General features: G+C 34.3%; 2 protein-coding genes across 4 annotated transcripts in view; one reads left to right on the forward strand and one right to left on the reverse strand.

The window, feature by feature from the left end:
* The window catches only part of LOC105144176 (spondin-1), a 179,201-nt gene extending 157,873 nt beyond the window's left edge, over nt 1-21,328 (forward strand). Inside the window, exons 5-7 of the mRNA XM_011052910.2 lie at nt 873-1,045; nt 14,712-15,124; nt 16,464-21,328. Of these exons, the coding sequence (XP_011051212.1) occupies nt 873-1,045; nt 14,712-15,124; nt 16,464-16,672 (795 nt within the window). The 3' untranslated portion in view covers nt 16,673-21,328. The remainder of the gene's footprint in view (nt 1-872; nt 1,046-14,711; nt 15,125-16,463) is intronic.
* Nucleotides 1-22,913, reverse strand: part of LOC105144175 (uncharacterized) — a 213,093-nt gene that overhangs the window by 170,924 nt on the left and 19,256 nt on the right. Inside the window, exon 3 of one of the 3 annotated variants that reach the window (XR_845873.2) lies at nt 22,385-22,753. The exons of the other annotated variants lie outside the window; for them this stretch is intronic. The gene's annotated coding sequence lies outside the window, so the exon portion shown is untranslated. Of the gene's footprint in view, nt 1-22,384; nt 22,754-22,913 lie in introns of those variants that run through there. 3 annotated transcript variants of the gene reach the window in all.

A 22,913-nucleotide genomic window follows, 5' to 3' on the forward strand; every position in this document is an offset into this window, starting at 1 on the left:
CTATAAAATTATATATTATGTGTTTTTATAAAGATATTCTTATCAATCGAAAAAGATTCTCAGTCTAATTCTGGATAACTATTACAAATATCTGTATTCCCATTTATTAAAATTCATCGTAAAGGAAAGGAAGGGCTTTCGGTTTATGGCGATGAAAAATTCAGTTACTTTTAAAAGGAAAGGAAGAAGGTCGGTCAATGTTTAATCTTTAAATAGGACAGGATGTACATTCTTATGCCTCCTGTTGTATCTCTTATTAAATCTTGGAAGTTCTTAAGACCTGTCTTTAATTTTTTATTAAGTCCACTTCAAATTGCTGAAAAGATCTGTAGATGAAAGTGCATCCGAACCATTTCTGTATATAAAAATTATGATGTTTCTTATTAGCTTAAAGAGAGTAATACAAATAGAGTAATGTTTATCTTTAAAAAATTGCACTTAATTAAGTTAATTCAATTCCGGCAAAAGTTATATATATCTATGACTGAAAACGGAACAAATATGTGAAAGAGTAAAACGTATAAAATAATTCTTATTATTTATAAAATCGGAAAAGCTTCGGACTTCATATATGTATACTGTAATAAATATGATAGATATTCGGAAATGAAGTGTTCCTCTTAAATCCGGTGTTTAAAAGCGCAAAGTGTATTATCATCCCTCGAACATAATCCACGTGCACATGCAGGTCAAGTGAAACGAAATGAAACGTTTATGAATTCTCGAAGAGCACGTTTATTTCCCTTCATGAATATGCATGTTCCTCAATATTTTGCGGTGCAGAAAAACTGGTGACATATATATGTTCTTTTTTTTATTCAATCGGTATCGAACTTCTGATTGAAAGCGTTCTCGCTGTGTTGCTGTTTCAGCTGCGCGAGTACACCCTGACCGAATCGTATCACGAAGACGAAGTCGAGGTGGAATTCGTCAGCAATGACAATCTGCAAGCGAACAGCGAGGCTCCCAGAGGAATCGATCCGAACAGGGACCTAAATGAAGCCATAGCTGAAGAACGAAGGGAAATGGACACTCAGAGATACAGGTACGTTTCTTCCACTCCGACCTTTTTCGTTTTATTTTTCCACTTACCCAAACTTTTTACTTTGTTTTTTGTGAACTTCCGACAATGAAAAGTCGCGCTTTTTACTGCGTTTTTGGTAAATGGACTTCAAAATCAAAGAATTATCCTTTTTTCTTTCTTTTTACATATTCACATTTTGGATTCAATTATTCAATTGATTCAAATTTGAATGAGTTAATTAAATCAGTTGAGAAATATTAAAAAGGAAATTAATTAAAGAAAATTTAGTTAGTTATCTGTATTGAAACGTAGAATATTGACGTCATGTATATTAATGAAAAATCTATATAGTACAGTCTGGATATGAAATAATTCCAAATAAAAGAGGGAAAAAGACAGAAAGAGAAAAAAGCGTTCACTAAATAAATAATATTCACTTCCAAAGCATTTTTATTAATTCAATAGATGCCACTGCCTCGCAATAATCTTACAATAAATGATGTAGTGGCTCTCTCGTATTTCTTTTCTTCTCGTATCTTCTTAAGACACTTTTGTTCAACGCGGGATAAACGAAAATACCATCTCATAAACCTATGATTCATAAGTTGGAACGAAAATTCCAAAGTTTGAATCAGTTCGTTAAACCTAGCTACCTAATACTTTCTCTTCAAGTTTTAATTCCTTCGAAATGTCATCCGGAGGCGAAGCTCTTAAGTTCAAAGATATAGAATAGATAGTAACCGTCTCCTTCTGGATGATGAGAGAAGATTGCATAAATAACAAATATATATTCAACAGACGCATTTACGTTAAGCGTGTTCCATCTTAAAGAAATTACGATCATATGATATACGTCTATACATCAATTTTTGAAAACATTAGGCTATTCTATCGCACATTACTATCTTTTTTTCTTTGAAGAAAAGAAAGCAAATATCTACGTAGAAAATTATAAAATATCATGACAGAATAATATGCAACAATCAATTTTCTCGTAATATGAATGCGCACTGCTGTCAGATAGTTGTCGAAAGTAAGTCTACGCGAGTATATAACAAAAATAATACTTCAGAAGAAGAAAAAAGTTCATACTTTAGAATTTAGATAATGACAGTATTGATTATTATGAGTAATGCTCTTTTAAATACTTGCTCGATTTTAAATCATTCGTAAAATGTAAAATCTGAAAAGAAAATAAAAACAAATTACATTAGTAATATTATAAATGCTAAAAAATATGTTCTAAAAATTGTAATAAATTTTTTCCAACTTAAAATGTACTACCATGCATTTTGCAATTTACTTGCAACACACAGTCCACAGAAACTTTTTCATTGCAATGACCAATACTGTCACTTACCAAAGTATTGACCTTTCCTCTCGGGACGCTCTTACTTTCCTCTCACTTTATGAAAGGTCCTGTGACTAGATCCGTCCAGCCTTTCATCACTCTCTTTTATAACACGAACTCGGATCGTTCTTCTGTGCCTTCCAGCAGTGCCCCTTCATGCCCTTACGAGATTTCTCGTCCGTCCCTCTAACATGCACCTTCTCGCTCCATTTCTCTCTTTAACTTTTACGATGGAGAACTCGAGCGGAGGGTTGCATGAAGATCGCGAGTCTTCTTCTCACGATGTCGTCCTTACTCGACACTCGGAAAAATCGCCAGACTTATTCCGTGACATTTGACAATTCCGTATGACATTTACGCGATAATAGAACGAAAATGTCCTGATATGCCTTTAGAAAAAAACTCATCCGTTGAAAACACGACTTTCCACTTTCTCCGTACCACCCTGACAACATCTTTCAAGTCTCTTCAATTAGCCCTAATAAAATTACCTACTTTTTATTCTTAATACACACGCGCGGTAAAGTGCAAACTGTAAATTACTGTTAACACTGTTCGCCCCAATTGCACGGGAATAAAAGTTTAAAAAAAATTTATAGGCAAGTTTTAAACCACTTTCTTACGTAGAAATAAAATGTTTGTGTAGAAATAAAATTTTCGAATCCGAAATAAAATCTCTCTTTTAAGAAATCGTAAAATAATAAATAATCATATTAATATTACCAAATCAAGATAAAATTTATATGACTAAATGGCTTATTAAAGTTCAATTTAATAATGTACGTAGTTTAATTATAAATACTATACTATTTTAATTAAAATATAATTATAATTAATCTAATTATAACAATTATAATTAGCGCTTTCTTTAAAATTCTTATAAAAATTTAAAATCAAATTACTTTTCAAAATTAGTTATACTATATATATAATTGTAACTTTTGTATATATAATTATTTTTCGTCATATTTCTTTTATAGGAAAGCAATTGATGTATATAAAAAATGTAATTTACGCTTCAAAAAGAAAAGTTAATTGATGGTCACAGAATATATATTGTACGCGACGAAAGTAATATTCTCTTTCGTTTTGTTTATTAATATTGAACGGAAAAGCCAACCGAAGTCACCCCCGAGCTATAAATGCAATTTATCGCGAAACATAGCTAGTCAGATTGGTTATGATGCAATCGACATTGATTATCAATAACGATATTACGCATCCGCAGAAGTCGTATAATCCTCGTTTGTTTGTGCCAATTTAAACAATTTATTACTTCATTATGATATTACATATACATATATGATGATGTCTTGCGTCTTGTTAAAGTTGTACCTTCAAATGTATCCGCAGGAAAATGCCCTATGAGACTATCGACTTAATAATTATTCATCGACTATCACCGAGACAACTTCCATCGGACTTTTATCATAATTAAAAATAAATTATTGGAAATTATGAAAAAAAATTTTCAATAATTTAATTAATGCAATCAAGAAATTAATATTCATATACATATATGACATAAATAATCTAGTGTCGAGTATATATACTGATTTCTCTACAAGAGGTTTTACTATCATGTATATATATATATACAATTAGTATATGTATATTCTGAGGGTTAATGATAGTTGAAATTCTAATATGAAAATCTTAATACATTGAGGCCACGAGTTATTTTCGAGTTATAAACGATCAAAGTTGGCTAATGATATCATATATAAAGTTTGCAAGTGAGTCCGTAACTGCTCTTACAGACGTATGATATATAAATTCATCATTTATTTTTATAACTCAAAAAACTTCTCTTTCTTACGTTCATATATTATGTACTCTATAGCAATCACATGATATTGATAATTTATTAAGTAAATTTTAGATAACTTATTTATAAAAACCAATAGCGTCACAACAAACTTTTTTTACTACTCTTTCCACATTTTGTAAAATAAATTGATAAATCTGTATATAAATATTTCAAATGATATAAAACCAAATTAACAATAGATAAATAAATTAAACGAGATTATAATTTTCCTCTGTTCCATAAATATTAATTTATTTTTCATTTATAAACATTAATTTATTTTTATAATACGAATTGCACATTTTATTTCGATCTTCATCAACCAGGTGGAGATATGAACATCACAAAAAAATTTGAATAAAAATTTTACTTGAATAATGTCATTACATTTTAGTTGTTATAATTCTATTTTATTAGTTTCTTTTTTCCTTGTTATTAATATCTACAGAATTAATGTCTAGAAAAATCAAATGATAAAATCAATTCAAATAAACAAAAATTATCAAATAAATAAAAATTACTAAATGTATTTAATTATGTAAACTCTCTAATAATTTATTACAATCAATATATATTTAAATGCAATTATGGACTTAAATTCAAGTTCAATACAAATTAATAATAAGCTATTTTAATCGCACTCTTAATTTAAAAATATTAATTTGAAAATTAATATAACCTCGATACTTTCATTGCGCGCGTATTTGAATTTTATAGCTTTGATTAATCAATCACCGATGCATAACGGTGTGTGAAGCTGACATCTCTCTTGAAAACTTTTAACTTAAATATGAGAGTTCTGAGTTTATTTTCAATAGTTTTACAGTTCTATATAGGATAAATAAATAATTACGGTCATTAAAGCAGAGAAACCAAAAATTCAAAATGAGATGCCAGGTTCACATACCATTAACTTTGTCTAAAGAAGATTCTAGCTACAGTTTCTTATAAGATTTGAAAAGATACATAGTTCTACAAAGAGTTCTGACGCCTAACATTGTTATTTTGATTTTTAAACAATTTTTTTTTCATAAAAAATGGTCGTAACGAGAACGAAGATAAGACGTAACATGAGTTTTTCAAGAGTTCTATTAATTTTATGATACTTTTCGTATAGTTTGGAATGTATCTTAATGTTTTCCGAGGAGTTCTGATCATTTTAACTATTTATCAATTTTTTAAACAATGTTTAATACCCGTGAAAGACACTTCTAAGGGGATATATATTAATTTTTTAAACAATTTTTATTATGCCTTTCAGGATATATGTGTGAGATGCTGGCCGATTTCCGACAGTGCTGCGAAATCTATGGTACTTATCGTGTAGTTCTGAATGTATCCTTTCCGAAGAGTTCTGATGATATAAATTATTTGTTAATTGTTTAAAAAATTAACAAATGATTTATATCATCAGAATTCTCAGAATTTTCGCAGAATTATCAAAAATTGGCCAGCGTCTCATACATATACCCTGAAGGGCACATTTCTAGGGAGCAAAAATTGTTTGAAAAATTAACTAATAATTTACGTCATCAGAAATCTTTGGAAAGTTAGGATACATTCAGAACTACACAATAAATACCACAGATCTCGCAGTACTGTTGGAAATTGGCCAGCGTCTCACACATGTATCCTAATTGGCGTCCCTCTACGTAATAAAAGTGTTCAACGTAATATGTGATTATTCCTCACGTTTAAAATACAATTAAGGAGTTTTCATCATAAACAACGTTTCTAATCAGCATAAGACTCCATCGTCTAACATTGACATGCATTCAAGTTATTATTTTTCAACGTGATGTTATTTTTATTTTTATATAATTTATTTTTCTTTATTTCTCTATACACCCATACTAGTTGAATTTTTAAAATTCAAATGTGCGATAAAAGCTTCTCAATAGTCAAATGGCTTTTTCATATTGCATCCGGAGCAATCAGACGCATACACGTACGTTAACATCCGATGGCTGATTACAATATTACTTTTCGCGGATGTCCTGATTCGCGATAATTTTTACGATACGTACAGCGTATCCGGCAGTTCGCTGTAATATCCGGCCGGAGCTTGCGGTAATGTCAGGCGACGGAAAACATCGACACTATATGACATCAAGAAACGTACGAGAGGAGCCTGAAAATAACGTTATAACGCGCCACTCCCTGTTATATCGTCTCCTACATTTTATACTTGTTTTACTTTTGCCGGGGCGGACATGTTGGGCGAGATTTTCATGACCTCCAATTTCGATCAAGCTGTCTCACGAAATTGGGAAAATAGAGGGGACATTTTCTCGTAAAGCCAATCGAGCGTCGTACGAAATATTACAGATGGCAAAAAAATATTTATCTATATAAGAAAAATAGCGACTTCAAAAAGATATTGTTTTAAAAAATAAAAAAAGAGTGACGCTAGAGACAATTTTTGTATTAAATTACATATTTATCAGATTATCGTTTTCTTATAATGTGTCATTAGTTGCTGTTATATCTTTGCTATTGTATCTCTTATTAATGTATATTACAATTATAATTATATTAATATGTTCAAACCCCAATTCCTCTATCTATAATTTTTTTCTATTTATAAACAAATGTGATCGCACATATTTTAATTAATCAATCATACTATTAATAAAAATCCTATTTACGTTGTGTTTTTTTTTATCTAATTCCAAAACTCAATCAAGGTAAAATTCAAACTGACAATCATAAGGAAATAATACGATACTCTTTTATATTTTTAACTACATAGAATGTATTCAAATCACTAGACATTATGTTCAAGAAAAATTGATTCTGTTCAATCAAAAAAGTGATAAAAGATACCTGTAGTAGTTCAAGCCACCATGCATTCTTCGTGCCTCTTTCCGTATCACGTATATAACGAAAGCACGATAACTGATATATTAACCGGTCAAAGCCGGTACAAAAGACCACAAACGCCTCGGAGGGCGATCGAATCGATACACACGATCGGCAACTGATCGCGTGCACCTTGCGTGAAGACCAACCGCGTTCGCTTTATAGGCCTCTCGTATCCTTATCCGTTCAATATCCGGCTGACGCGCTTGGCTCCGCCAAGATCGATAAAGCTTACGTTCGATGACACTCGAGATCGATCTATGTAGCCCTCCTGTTCCCTTCCGCGCACCGGGTAGCCAATCTCTTCGGAACGTTACCGCAGATTCGATTCCATTCAACGCTATCTGGCCACTCAGCAAGGAGCGATCGTCGTTTCTGGTAATTGCTATTGTGCCTTCAAGGCTGTCGCTGATACTGTTGCTGTCCTACTTTGGGATGAGACCCTCCGATCTTTCTATTTTCCTGCTCTTCGTCTTAATAGATTAAATCTTACGAGCGGAGTATCCTAGTCATTTCCTAGTTCGGGACTCATGGACAAAGATCGTTTCACTAGAACAACGCGGCCATAACAATGTTATATCTTATTACTGAACAGCCATTGAGCTGATTTCTTCGAGAAACGTAACCAGATATTAATTTTGCGGGGAGTTTGTCGATATAATAAATAAAATTGTGTACCTCCTCCTGCTGTATCTCTGTAGGATTGTATTGAAAATTATAGAGAATTAATGTTTATTTTGTAGAAATAGTATTATATTTCTATATTTTATTAAATTCTATTTGATATACATATGTACAATAGTGTTATTTAAAAAATGATGACAATATCTTTCTGCAATTATGCATATTCACACGCAAATTGATTTTGGATATCCCAAAATGTAACATCGATACGTAACAGTAACTGCGTATTAGTGATAAAAGCTAAATCTCGTTCAGCAATTTCAATTTAGCTAAAAATTTTTACGCCCGAAGCCACATATTGTGCGCTTTTTGGTATTCACGTTATTATATTATATTCTTTTCATGGAAACAACTTGTAACTGTTTCGATAAAAATTTCCATTAATGGCACGTTTTTTTCTCTCTTCGACATCATCAATATTTTATGATATTTTGTGAAACAAATCACAAATAGGTATAATATCAATAGATATTATCGCACAAATAAACAAATTAATAGTTTAGCAAATTGTTGATGGCGCGAGAAAATAGAGTAAAATAGATTAAAAATAAAAACAACGCTACGCTTTTACGCATGCATTCAATTTCACATATAATGGCCATTAAAATATACAAATAATATATAAAATAAAATAAAAAGGAAGAAATATGCTTCATCATTCAATTTTATTATTTCAACGAGAAAATATTTTCTCGCCTATTGTATCATTATATTTATTTATGCTTAAATGCTAGAAACGTGTATCAGAATTAACATTATAGTAAACTCAATATTGTCATCATAATGAACTCAATTGCAAGTGTATTCGAATTTAAGCTGCGAACGCTAAGTAAAACATTGCAAAAGATTATTTTGCTTAGTTAAATCTTCAACCAAGAAGTGATGATTTTTCGTCAAAAACCTGTCAAGCTATAGTGTGCAAGCTTGTGAAAAGCAACGTTAAACTCAACGATTATCGTATCGTGTGGGTGAATATTTGCGTATGGAAAGAAAGAGATCGAGAGAAGCAAAAATCTGTTATATTATGAGATCGACAACGCGAAAAGCTGTATATCGATTTGAAGCCGAAAACAATTTGCATTTTCTCGCGTTATTGTTCCTCTAGTTTTCTTACGAAGCAGGAAACAAGATTCGAAATCCCAGGATCAGTATCATACCATACTATAACAATATATATCAGTATCATATTATACTATAAGAATGTAACACTATCAGTGAAATCACTTAATTTAGAAGTAATTGAACGAATTGAGAACGAAGCTTACCAAACGTTTAAAGAATAATATACATTGCATTTATCACGCATTGAAATATCGTGACACTTTATGGATTCCCACAAATAATGCTAAACTCACATGTGCGTTTACGCCTTTCGCGCAATCATAAAGTTAATTAGCGGAGAATGATAGCCGCATACAGACCGCAAAAGGCATGCATGACCGCATAAATCCCCATTGCACCGATGTGGTGATGCTATTTGTGAACTGGCATACAGCACGTTCCAATGAATTTACTGCGATAAACGGAGAGTGAGTGTAACAAGAAGTAACTATAACGAACGACGTGCCTAGGCGGTATCGCCCGTTGCATCCCTTTTGCCTCTTACCTTCGCCAACGAGACGGAGAGTCGCGAACACGCGGCAATCGTAATGCGCCCGGTAATTTATTTTCCGCCACCGGCAATTTATTTTCGCGCGCGCATTTTTCAGCGGCGCACGCGAGGTCAAAAAAAACTAAACTAAAATTCGTTCGCCCAAGATGCTCGTTTCGTCCGTAAGATAGCCTGCCTCTGCGTATCTTAATCTATCAATGTCCAATAATGTGCTGAAATATCTACGACGATATCGCAACGAATAACTCTGTCTCTTTTTCTCGAAGGGGTGATTTTCGAAAGGATATGATGACTTTTATCATATGTCTGTGATGCGTACGCTGATTGTGACAGTCATAAGGCATCTACAATTTTAACGTCGCTTCCGAACGACAATTTTGTTTATTATAGAAGTGCACATATATATACTCTCGGTGGTTTACCATTGCCTGCCAAGAGGAACTACGAGCATACGAAAAATTTTCGGTTCTGCCTGGGATTGAACCCAGAATCTCTGGCATAGCAATCTCATATGCTGCCTGCTACGCACGGTACTGGCATTCAAGTGTGTGTGACATGGTGTTCTCTAAAACATTTTTTCCATATCTCGCACGAGCTCTGTGATAATCCGCGCGAACGGACTCACGAAACAACCTGCATAATCCAAAATGTAAATGCTATTACTGTCATAATGTTGGAAAATCTCCACCATACTTTCCACTCATATTGAGCAATATTATGTATCTCTTGAATATTCCCGGAAACTCGAGCTGCTCTTTTTTCTGGTCTTGATTGCACTTTGGATTTTCCCGAGTTATACAACGAGCAAAAAACGCGAATTATTAATTTATAGCGAAATAAGCCATCCAAACGAACTGAAAATAAATTATTCGCAGAAAAAAAACTTGTTACGAAATTCGCAATACCGCAATTTATGTTTCATGCCCGTTAAAAAAAATATATCGGCGAAAATAATGGTTTATAAAATAATGCATATTATGCATATCGCGAACAAATACATAACGAGGTACAATGGAACTAAAATTCAGGACCAACAACGAAATACATGCATTAACGCTCAAAGTCCCCCTGCCGTCAAATGCAAGCGCATTAGCGCGCAATTAATTCACCGGCGTCCATTGTATCGCGTTCTCCCGCGTATTAAGTCCATCGCTTGTAAATTCCAACAAGCACGACGTTAAAATAAATCACTGTGTCGTTAATGTTGCGATCGACATCCTCATAAGAGCGCAAATTACCGTGATGATGGCGTTTACATATTATCGTCATTATCAAGAGCCTGGTTTGCTTGGCAAAATTTAAGAATACACACGTGTATAACTATTTCTTCATCACCACAAAGTCATAAAATGATTTCGTATGAATCTAACAATAGTAGTTTTAGCACTCGCGATAACGGAGCACTTCGAGCCAGGTTATTTTGGATCTACTGAGGCGCGATGGCAACAAATATGTTCTTTTCTCACCCGAAGAATGGAAATCGATATAAAGCAAGCAGCAATAAAGGGAACCCTCAAACAAGCGGATATATATTATATTATTGTTCGAAAATGGAAAATGGAAAGACTCATAGAAATTCGTATTTCTTTTTTTTTTATTGTTGGCGTTAATTTTAAGAAATTAAATGTACTTTTAATCGGAAATATATTAGCTAATTTCTGGTAATTTCTTTTAAAAAAATTGATTAAAGAAGTTATATCTCAGCTTCCCGCAAAAGATGTTCTCTTGTTACGAAGTAAGGTAATAACGCTCGAAGACAATTTCCTGTGCTTCTCTCCACGCCCATAACTATACTGATTGCCAACAACCATATACTGTTTACCCTACTTCGCCAAACTTCCTGTAGACGTGCGACGTGACCATAATCGACACAGACGATGTCATTACACGAACCCGGTAGGGTATAACGAAGATCGAGCTGAAAATGTCGTCGATTAGATCCAAATATAGTCCTATTTCCTTTCAATTGTAAAATTCCACGAGTCGTTCCCATCTCACCTCAGGCACGACGATTGATTGAATTGTTAACATTCGGATGTTTAATCGAACGCAACTCGGAAATATTCGCAGTGTTAAAACGATAGATTTTCCGTTCGCAATCAGGCAGCAAGTTTCGCAGAGATTAAATAAGATTCGTGCATTCATTTAGGTTTTTTCGGTTGACAGCATAGAATAATGGTAGGTCAGTTTAATTAAAAAGTTATGGCGACCTATAAGCTCGGTTCTTAGCTTAGCGGCCAGCCGCTCGGAACTTCCTAGAGGAATATTAAAGCGTAGGAAAAAGTAAACTTATACCAGATCTGCATACATGCAAATTATCGCAGAAAATACGATTATGCTAAACATGCTGCACCGGCGTATTTTTAATACCAATGAGACTATCAGTATTACACACGACTTATATAGGATTACGTTCGGACAATCATTAACAAAATATTCTTGATAAATGACTTATGAAAGCGTACGGAATTATTTTATCTTATCTATCTATTTGCTGCAAGTGGATCGATGAAATTTGTAATTAGAGGATAACTGAGATAATTAGACAATTCCAGGTCTCGTAGTTCTGCCACGAACTGATACGTACCGATTGCATATGCATTGCCTACATATTGCAAAGCGTAATTGTTTAATTGGGTCACAAATTACAATCGGAATTCGTAATTATCATACTTAAACGGAATTTTCTAATCGATTGCATTCGGAATTGCAAATTTTCGTTGCGAATTGTTATAGTAATTGAATCGTAAACATCACGGATCAGTAATGCCAGTTCTGTCTGCACCGAGAGACGTAACTTCCTGTATCGGATGAGAATAAACGTTTTCGATGAAATCTCGTTGCGCGCGAATACATGAAGAACGATTTCTCTACGACTGACAGAATCGTGAGAGAAAAGAAAAGAGCAAAAAAAAAAGGGGGAAAGAGACGAAGTACGATGAATTTCTCCCTGTGTGAAACGCAAGTTTTGGAACTGCTGTCCAACAATCCCTTGATTCTGTCTCTCTTATATGTACCACATGCCAACCGTAAATCAATTCTCGAAATTGTTTTCGCGCGTCCACACGCCTCCAGTCAGCTCGCTAAATTCGATTCATTGAAGCGCACGTACCGGAGAGAACTACGACGACCACTCGTATAGACGGTTCATAACAAGAACCGATTTTCCCCCGAATTCGTGTTACGAAAATCGAAAAAGTATCTTAGATAAGATTGTCTAATCGGAATACTATCCTGCGCTAACGAACAATGAATCTTTAGATGTTAAAATGAATTGCCACACTGAACAAAAATTTACTAAATCCTAATACATATTTCCTTGAATAGTACTAAGCAAACATTTATTTACAGTGAATAAATACTTATTCAATAAAAAAATAATAGTTGAATCAAATTAATTTTTGTAAGAAATAAATATATTTACATTTAGTAAATATTTACTTAGAATTATTCAAAAAACGAATATTTATTAAAACTTATTTTTATTTATTAAAAATTATTTTTTTTCAATGAATATTTAAATAATATATGTATACAGAATGTTCGATTTAATTTGTCCACATTGATATCTTGAAAACTATTAAAGTTAGACGAAAAATTAAAAAACCTCCTTTAATAGGATTATTTTAAGATGATTTTTTTGGTTGTAGAACTTCCTTTCCATATTCATTCCTTATAAACTTTTAAGGAGGAAAAGAATAGTAGAATTTTTCAAATGTAAATCTCCAACAAAAATAGCACTTAATAGATCCTGAAGAAACGAGTCTAATGACCTATAATATTAAAGGTCTGTCTTCGATATTATAACAATGAATTTTTGAAAATTGTCTCTGGGAGAGTATCGATTTCTATTCGATCAATCTGTCCATGTTGATATCTCGGAAACTATTAAAGTTAGACGAAAAATTGAAAAAGCTCCTTCAATGGGATTACTTTGAGATTATTTTTAGTTTGATGGAACCGTACTCATTCCCTATGAAATTTTGAAGGAAAAAGGATAGTCAAATTTTTTTATGAGTTTCCATCCAATACTTTCTCTAGACGATTTTTTAAAATTCGTTGCGGTCATAGCATCGAAGATATCATAGTTTTTTCATTTTTTCGGGTATCAAGTGCTATTTTTGTCAGAAATTTACATTGGAAAAATTCTAGTACTTCTTCCTTCTTTAAAATTTCACAGGGGATGAATATGGTTCCATCACGCTAAAAATCATTTTAAAGTAATCCTGTTGAAGGAATGTTTTTAATGTTTTATGTATAACTTTAACAGTTTCATGGATATCGACGTGAACAGATTAAATCAAATCTGTTTTATAATAATTAATATACACACCAGAAAAAAAAATATAAAGTGATATACTTACGTTAATAAGTTCCTTACTATTCTTCGCTCTAGATCTGAATATTTATTGTCATATCTTAAAATGTGACTAATCTGCCTAGAATATAGTATATATTTATAGCAGCGCTCTTTTACAACATTTCAATCATATGAATATTTTTTCTCGAATAAATGTTGCTTTTCACAAAGACCACATTAACATACAGTCGTTATACGCAAATTTATCTCATTTATTCATTTGCCATTATAATTGAAGCGTAAGTTGTACCATTGCTGCAATTGTATTGGTAGAATTAATTTGTCGACAAATCGACTATATGAGCATGGACCATTTTTGTTATTTACGAGTTAGCGAATTTTATTGTCCTGGGAATAATTAATTAACAACTTCATCTCGCGACGCGCAGGCATTACTCCGGCTTTATACAAGTAATGCATACATGTTCAGCAAATGGGGTCCGACAAGTTCAGAGCACCACTAATACCTGGCCAGTTCCATTTAGTAATTGCTACCTAACACGCTCGTCCAACTTATTACTGTCTAGGCGCTGTCTACACTGTGGCGTTCCGCTGCACCACATCGACCGACTGCATGTATATTCATCGGGTATTGATTGCGAGTGTATGGACGGAACAGTAATGGAAATTCCATCGATTCGTGTTAAAGCATTCGATACATTCGATCCATCAAAACACGCGCATCGAAACAAGAACAATAGTATTCGAATGGCATTAACATAACCAATGATATTAATGTTAATAATCATGGAGTACACACTGCGTGAAATTATCGCATACAGCGGTATACCTTTAATTGCACCGCAGTTAATTACAGAAGTTTCGAAAATTTCGTGAATTTCAATCTCTGAATTCCACGGTCCTTTAACTAAATTCTCAATTTCCTTTATTTTAATTAACTAATTTATATTCTCTGCTATTCTAATTTAGACTCTCCGCTTTTGTCTGAAAACATCCGCACCTCCTCGATTTTCCTCTCAATCTCATCTTTTAATTCTCTGATAATAGATACTGGAGCACGACCGGCAGCGGCCAACAAGTCGTGACGGACATCCCGCGAGACAACAAGGCGGCGATCATCAACAGCATCGCCACGTCGTACGCTCTGCAGAGACCGAGGTACACCGCGACCGCGATACCGCGAACATCGAAGGTCGTCGTCGACGGTAAAACGAGGTACAGCGAGACAGGGAAGTCCGACTGGCCGTATTATCAGACGTACAGGCAAACAGCGGAGACGCAGAAGGCGCAAATCTACGAGGACATCCAGAGGAAGATTGCCAACGTATCGGACGTTTTGAGTACACGAGTAACGGGCTACTTACTCGCGAACAACGCGACCAACTCGGTGGATCAGCGTCAGCACAGATTCAGGATGAAACATCATGGATTGACATCCAAAGGCAAACGAATTAGAACACGTAAGTATAACAAAAATTTTCATATGTTTGATCTTAAGTTTTGTTTTATTTCTAACCAAGTTTTATATTTTTAATAATATATAATTACTTAAATAATATATATATTACTTATATATGTTCTCACCTATATAAGTTACGAAAACAATGATCCTCATTATCGGATTCGGAAGTCTGTTTTCATTCCTCTGCGTGCGTGTGCACTAAACTGTATTGAACTTTCTTTTTCGCTTTCACCAAATATCAAACAAATATATCATTTCACTTTAAATTCTAAAACACTAGTACACTAGTTTCAACTAACGAAAAAACAGACCTTTCGACGTAGCATTATCGGATTCGAGCGTAACATTATCCGATTCTATTTAATTAGTTTAGAATAATATTATCTTGCAAAGCCGGCTTCTGCTCGCGTAGCAAAATATAGTGAGATGATATAATATATGAATAATGTAGCAAGCGCTACTTTATATCGCTGACGCTATCGCTCGATAGCTATCTTGTTGCTCTCCACTAAACTGGCGAATGGTTATACGGACATAATTCAAAATATTTTTCGGAACCTTCGTAGAACCTTTGCTTTTGCTATCTAATCGAGCCTCTAATTAACTCTTTAAACGACGCGATGCACGGAAGGTCCGGACAAACCCTCGGTGCAGTTTTTTTATTGACGATAGCCAATGCAAAAGCCGAGCGCTCTCAATAGCCATATTTCCCGCGTAAATGATCAAAGCACGCTTCCGCGCTCTTCCTCTCCCTTTCCCTTCTCACCCATTCGCGTTGTGTCCTCCACCCTGTACCTCCTCCCTCGCATTTGCCTACTGTTTCGATTTCCGTATTTCATCGATGTAAATTTTTCTCGTGTGCGAAATTCTTACATACACACAACATACGTTGTTCAAGCTGATAATAATTATCAAATTACAAATCCGTTTATTAAATTCAACAAAATGATAAATTAATATCGATAACTATTGTGATTCATCCGACTAAATTTATCGCATTTCAATTCAGCTGCTAAATCTCCAAAAAAAAAAAAAAAAAAAATCGGAACCATCTAAATTGAATTTTCAAATTTTTAACTAATTGTAAACTAGATTATCTCAAATTAATATCAAATAATTACATTTCACAGTCCTCGAAAGAATTTATATCTTTTTTAAATTTTGTAAGGGAACTATTTGAGGAAAATTTAAATGTAGAAAATTTCCTCGATTTTCATTGCGGTCACCTATTCAGCGAAGATCGTAGTTATCTACCTCGAGAATTTCCCTGCACGTTACGAGATTAGACATGAACTCGCTCATCCGCTCGAGCGGAATAATTGCATTCGTGATTTCAGGTGCACCGAGAGATTGCAAGGTCGGCGAATGGGGCCCGTGGAGCGCGTGTAGTCGCAGCTGCGGGGTAGGCGAGACCCAGAGGACGCGGAAAATCACGATAAAGCCGCGCCGGGGTGGCGCACCGTGTCCGCCATTGAAGGAGACCAAGTGGTGTGGTAGCGTCAATCCGTGCTCGGAGAGTAAGCCGATCATCGACTATCATTGGTAGTCATCGTCCGCGTCGGTCCCCTTCCACGAACACGTGTACCAAAGTGACTCGCTCACGGACGAAAGGTCGTGTAAGCCAAAGACGGGCAAGACGAGCGAGGAGTGACTTATGCGAGAAATGCACGCTGGGACGCGAATATGATTAAATAATTCAATGAATGGAAAATAATACAGGCTAGAGAAGAGTATCTTTTTTATATATCTCTCTCAGTAGTCACCGCAACATGACTAGACGTATATTTATGGGACATACTATGTGTCCCATTTAGAAAACGTAACATCTGCGTGATTTGACAATATGCGTTACACGAAAATTCATAAACAATATCTGATATTTTAAGGTAAAAGAATTAGTAACTGTTGCAGCGATTACATTGGCATCGGACGATAATATCGTGTGCATTTACACAGATGACTGTAATGACCGTGCATGACGTAATTTCACGTAATCCCGTTGCTATTAAATCCTGTTTGATATAATGAGTGGCCGTGACGAGAAAGAGCGTCGAGTCATATAATCGAACGATATAATATATTTCATTACAATTAGTATTCGCAGCCATTACATATTTTGGCAAACAAGCGGAGAAGCATTATCACATATATACGGCTGCTTTATTTTACTCGCTTGCATTTATTGTCGTTTGATGTCACGTTCGTCGAGCGGTACATATACATATAGGTATGTATCGCTCGGACCGCGAATTGAAAACACAAAGATTGCCAAAGAGAAATTCGAATAGCTGACTCGCGTCGTATCGCGTTTCCGCGTGTATCACTAAAATGCGTTTGAGGCTCGATTTTCACTCCGAGCGCACGGCGTTTCGATCTTTTTTTGTTTTTCAGAATAATTGAACAATCGGCATTGTTTATCGAATTTGTTACAGCAAAAATGCTATAGCAAAAAAAAAAACAAAAAAAAAAGCTAAATAGTAAAAAAGTAACATGTAACTACTTAAAATATCTGTTTCGCAAATTGAATTATAGAATTCTATCTCACGACGATTCATAATCAACTGCAAATTTTATGACAATGATAAAATTAACCAAATATATTTTAAACATACATCTTCAAAAATATCAAAGAGATTTAAATCCCTTAATTTATATATTAATTTAACATATATATTTTTATATGACATTACATCTTTATTGGAAATTAAGTTAATTTCCGACTTTATTCAAAAGCGGGTTTAACAATCGACGAGATGAGGTAATAACATACCTTTGCACGCGAGCGAAAAAAGAAATGAACCTCGGCATAATTAGAAAATTGGCCCGACTTTCCGGAAGAAAAACGTTAGGTGTAATTAAGCTGACAGTTTAATTGTCGGTACAAATGACGAACCACGTTACGAGTGCGGTGATCGGCGATTTGCACGTTTAGGTGCAGAATTTCTCGGTAAAATTTAACCATCGCGTGCAACACTGGAATCTCCGCTGAGATTAAGCCGGCGTTTCCGAGACGTACTACATTACTTAAAACAAAGTTTTTATTGGCTCGTTATTTTTCATCGCGGAACAAAAATAGTCGCGTACAAAATTTACAATCGAATTTTTTTTAATAAGAACTAATAACAAAATTAATTCCCAAATGGAAACCTCGATTACAAAATTCATTTTTCTTCAATATTCATGTTTATTATTAGTTCATTATATTTTGAAGCTCTATTATCCTTAGCTTATCTCTTGCCATAACTTCACTGCCAGAATTGTTCCTTTTCAAGAAATTCGTGAAACATTTACAATTTCGAAACGTTGTGCAGTGATCAAAAAATTAAAATATTTCGTGCGAAAGAAGAGTAAGATCGATGCCCGATAGAATGTATCGAATAAACGTCAGAGCGATTTTCAACACGAGATGCGCGCGCTCGCATAAAATCCCAGACAATGTTTTCGCGTGGGGATGTTTTTCGCAAAGCGTCTCCTCGCTCGACGACAGCATCGACGAAGGATATCGTATAAAAGAGGAACCTGCAGACCGGGTTCTGTTTTTTCTCCATCGTCATCGAGAGTGCTGCATCTCTTTCTCACTCACTCTCTCGTCTGTCTCTTTCTCTCTCTCTCTTTCGTGGCGTGGTAGGGAAATTTTTACAAAGATATCACATCAGGTACGTCTTAGGTGAGTGTATTATATCTTAGGCATAAATTTAATAATAATAATTAATAACTAACGTCTAATCGTTAATTATTAGTACCGTATATTAATCGCGCGACGCGGAGCTCGGCGTTGTTGCCCGGTTGTGTTGTGAAAAACGCGAAATCTATAATTATATAAGAACGAACGAAAAGCAATCTCGCTCTGACAGATTTAAGGATGCAACGCTGAATTCCGTATGCGATGTATGTTGACGCACGGCTTGTCCTTCATGTCTAGCGTCTATGACCACTATTCTCGTCGAACATTTAATATTAAACGCGATCGATCGTAAAATTTGATACGATTAATTCAATTCAATTTAAATAGTCATAATTTGTCTAATATGAAGAACGGTGAGAGAACGAACAAGGAACAGTCAATCTACACGCAAGTAAATTGCACAATTGCATTTAGCACTAAATGAGCGACAAGAATAAAAGCTTATATACCTAAAATATTTGTAACTCTGCACAACTTTTTATTTGAATTAAAACTATTAATTTCAACAGGAAAATGAACTGTGTCTGTTGCTGTGTGTGTGCTGCTATAATTAAATATTGTGTAAATTTTTTTTTAATTAATGTCAAGCGTGACATAATAGTAATGATTTCCCTGCTGCGTTTTGGTTCCCGCAAAACACGGAATAATCATGCTGCGTAAAAAAGAATGGTACGAGCGGAAAATACAGCATACTGTACAAACTCACATACTGCCGCATATAATATTTACATTTGTTCATCCCACCGTAAACTGATATGAAAGGCCAATATCTTCGCGATAGTAACGGATAAACATGAAGAAAGCTCGATTACGCGTAAAAATTTTCAGAATGCAAATTGCCGTGTGGTACTGTAACGTAATAACTTTCACAATTATCTCATATCTCTCAAAACTCCTCTATTACTGTATTTTAAATGATATTAAATAAAGATACGAAAAATCCGCACATCTTGGACAATACTCTTATAAAGTAAGATGATATCGTTTTTATACGAATACAATTTCTGCTCATGCTAAGATCTTTTTTAAATTTCCAAGCTATTAAAGGTTTTCAAAAACGTAAAATGCAAAACGTAATCTCATAAATGGAAAAGATAGTTAGAAATCTCTCGCACGATGGAAATAATAGCTACCGGACAAAACTGAATATAAAAATGAGATGACCGCCGTACTGTGGTCGAAATTATCTCGAAGGAAAGAATTGGATTTGTCAAAAAGTCCTTCGTTAAAATTACGACAAATTCCGGCATACGTTTTACACGTAAGATGTACCGCTATTTAGCTTATAATCTGTCAAGCGCGAATACAAGAAATACATGATGGGAATAATATTAATTACAACGTTACTTATGACGTTTTGATATTATGTTAAAACCCGATTGTTCGCGATAATTAGCGGCTGATCTTCGCCTGAGAGAATTCCTCGAAAACCGTTGTTGCCGACGGGAGCCGCGCTATTGAGATAAAATATCAAGCCAGACTAATCTCCGAGACCGGAAATCTAGCCGACGTATTGTAAAATCTGTCATGAAACAATACCGCACGGCGATAAGAGAGCCGCTTTTCATTTCTCAGTGTATATAATACACACACACACATACACACACGCGCGCGAGCGCGCGCACCACACGCACACGCACACACGCAGAGAGAGACGACACACACACACGTATATGTGTGTGTGTGTGTGTATAGGAAGGAGGACCGAGCCGTTGCCGTCTCGCAGTTAGATGCATTAAGGATAAACGTTTTGTAAACTAAACAGGAACGCTTTCGTGACACGAGAGCTTCTGTGACATGGAAAGAGGAAAGGAATGGATATGCTTGAAATAACGATGCAAATAAATTCATGGATAAAAGTGTTTGAGTTTGATGCGCTTGGTTCGATGCAACTGTATCAGAAAATTTACTTCCGCCAGAATTTATAATAATTCGAAATCTTTTCTTTATCCTGGTTTAATAATATTCGATCAGAACTTTACTCTTTTTCAATAATCCGAATACTTAACACAAATACTTACGTAATACATATATTATACTTTTAATCTCTAATTGTACTAATTATGAATTTTTTTTGTAATTTGTGCACGGTACAATTCGCGGTCTGTTCTTTAAAAAAAAAACGACAATTACGCGTGATTACTATGCAAATTTTATTTTCCATAAAATACTTATTTGATACAATACACAAATGCATTTTCATCCCTTCCTTTTTCACGCGTTACCGGCGTTACGTGACAATGACAAATCAATGACAGATCAATGAAGGAGTATGTGGAGTGCCATGATGATGATTCTGTACAAGTCACTGTGCATTCTAGCCATAAGGATAGCCGATAGGACTAGCGATTAAGCCAAAGCATATGTAGCGATGTATAACACATAAGTTTATATTACATAATAAAATGTGTCGAGAAAATAAGCGGGCTCCCTTCTCGATCTTCGAATACATAATATTTTTCACTTGCGACGTATGAATGGTATTCGTATATAATAAAGTAGTAATTATTTCAGGAATCGTGTAATATCCTCTCTCTTTGTTATCCATCTTTTAATATTCACAAAGTATCACCATGTGTAACCTCTTTTTCAAAAAATTAATATTTCTAAACGATAACCTTATTAGCTGTTAAAAAATAGCTAATAATAAGAAATTACATTTTAAATAACAGTTAAAAATAATTTAACTTTTTGTAGAGTAATATATTTGCTACTAGAGTATGCTATATCTTATAAATATTTTTATATATTATAATATATTATAAAATACAATAATAATATAATATATATTTTTAATTATAAGTGATGAAAAATTATATGATAAAATTATATTAATTACGAAAATTGAAGATACATATGATAGCGAATGTATTAAAGAAATCCTTGGAATCGAATACTAAAAGATGTACCTCTTACTTTTTCAGATCTTTTAACGTTAAAGAATATTTACGACAATCTTTAAGACACGATAATGATGATAATAACAGCTATTATTGTTATATTACTCAGCTGAAACAGCTCGACGAAATGAAAGCCACTGCTATAAGTATGCAATTACATTGTAGTAAGTATGTAACTATGCCGGAAGTAAGCAATTTCGAGTCAAATTATGGAGTCGAACGAGTTCTATCTCTCGTCTACTATTTTCCATTCTCGGTCCCATCTCACTACCGCATCACCGTCATGATAAAATCGTTGGTGATGGCTCGCAAATTCACGCTTCAAGGAAATCGATCGTTATGGAGATAGCGTTCTCCCCTTCCCACTCGCATAACAACCATTTAACTATGTTACTGTGAAATTTCGGTTACTTTCTTCCCTGCGTGTAAAAATTCCATATATAACGTACGCGACTTGAAAAGAATACTTTCGAACAAAAAATTGCAATGCGATTAATTTTGCAGCATGTCAATGAGAAATTTTCCTAGTCAGCGAATATTTTTTTGAACATCTACAAAATACATCCGTCACAATTAAAATCAAATTTCTTCCTATAACGTCATATAATATTATATCTGCGATGTGTTTGCTGATTGGAAATCACGCTAATCGAAGACAAAATATGGACCAGTATTTTCGTAGTCCATTGTTTTATTTTTAAATCATTTTAAATATCTTAAAATACTATAATACGTGACTGTGATTAGTTCATGATCATATAAATATAAAAACCAACTATGAATATCAGCTTCCTAGCGTGCTTAAAATAACAAATGCAGAAAGCCGAAAATGGAGCGGTATTGTTAAGTTTTTGTCGAAATCCATTTTTCACAAGTAACTCTTCTTGCCTGTCGTAACGACTGGGTGGCATCAGTTGAAAGCGCACGCAGTGTAACGATTCTATTCATCTTTCACTGTTCTCAGCAATCTTACTCGACGGACTTGTTTCTCCTTACTCCATCACATTGCTATCCTGACAAACCCTACGAATGGCGGTAAACTCTGAAAAGAGGCACCGGTAAGTAGGTGAGCGAGATAGGTACATACATAGGTCGCATTCAATCCTGACTGCGTACTCGACTCTCCTCTTTATTTTCTAGGATCTTCAATTTCCTACCATGTCACCGTGTGCACTTTGTTATGCTGCATATTTTGCGGAGGA

The sequence above is a fragment of the Acromyrmex echinatior genome, chromosome 1 (assembly GCF_024713525.1).
Source record: "Acromyrmex echinatior isolate Ae372 chromosome 1, ASM2471352v2, whole genome shotgun sequence".
In the NCBI taxonomy this organism is placed as follows: Eukaryota; Metazoa; Arthropoda; class Insecta; order Hymenoptera; family Formicidae; genus Acromyrmex; species Acromyrmex echinatior.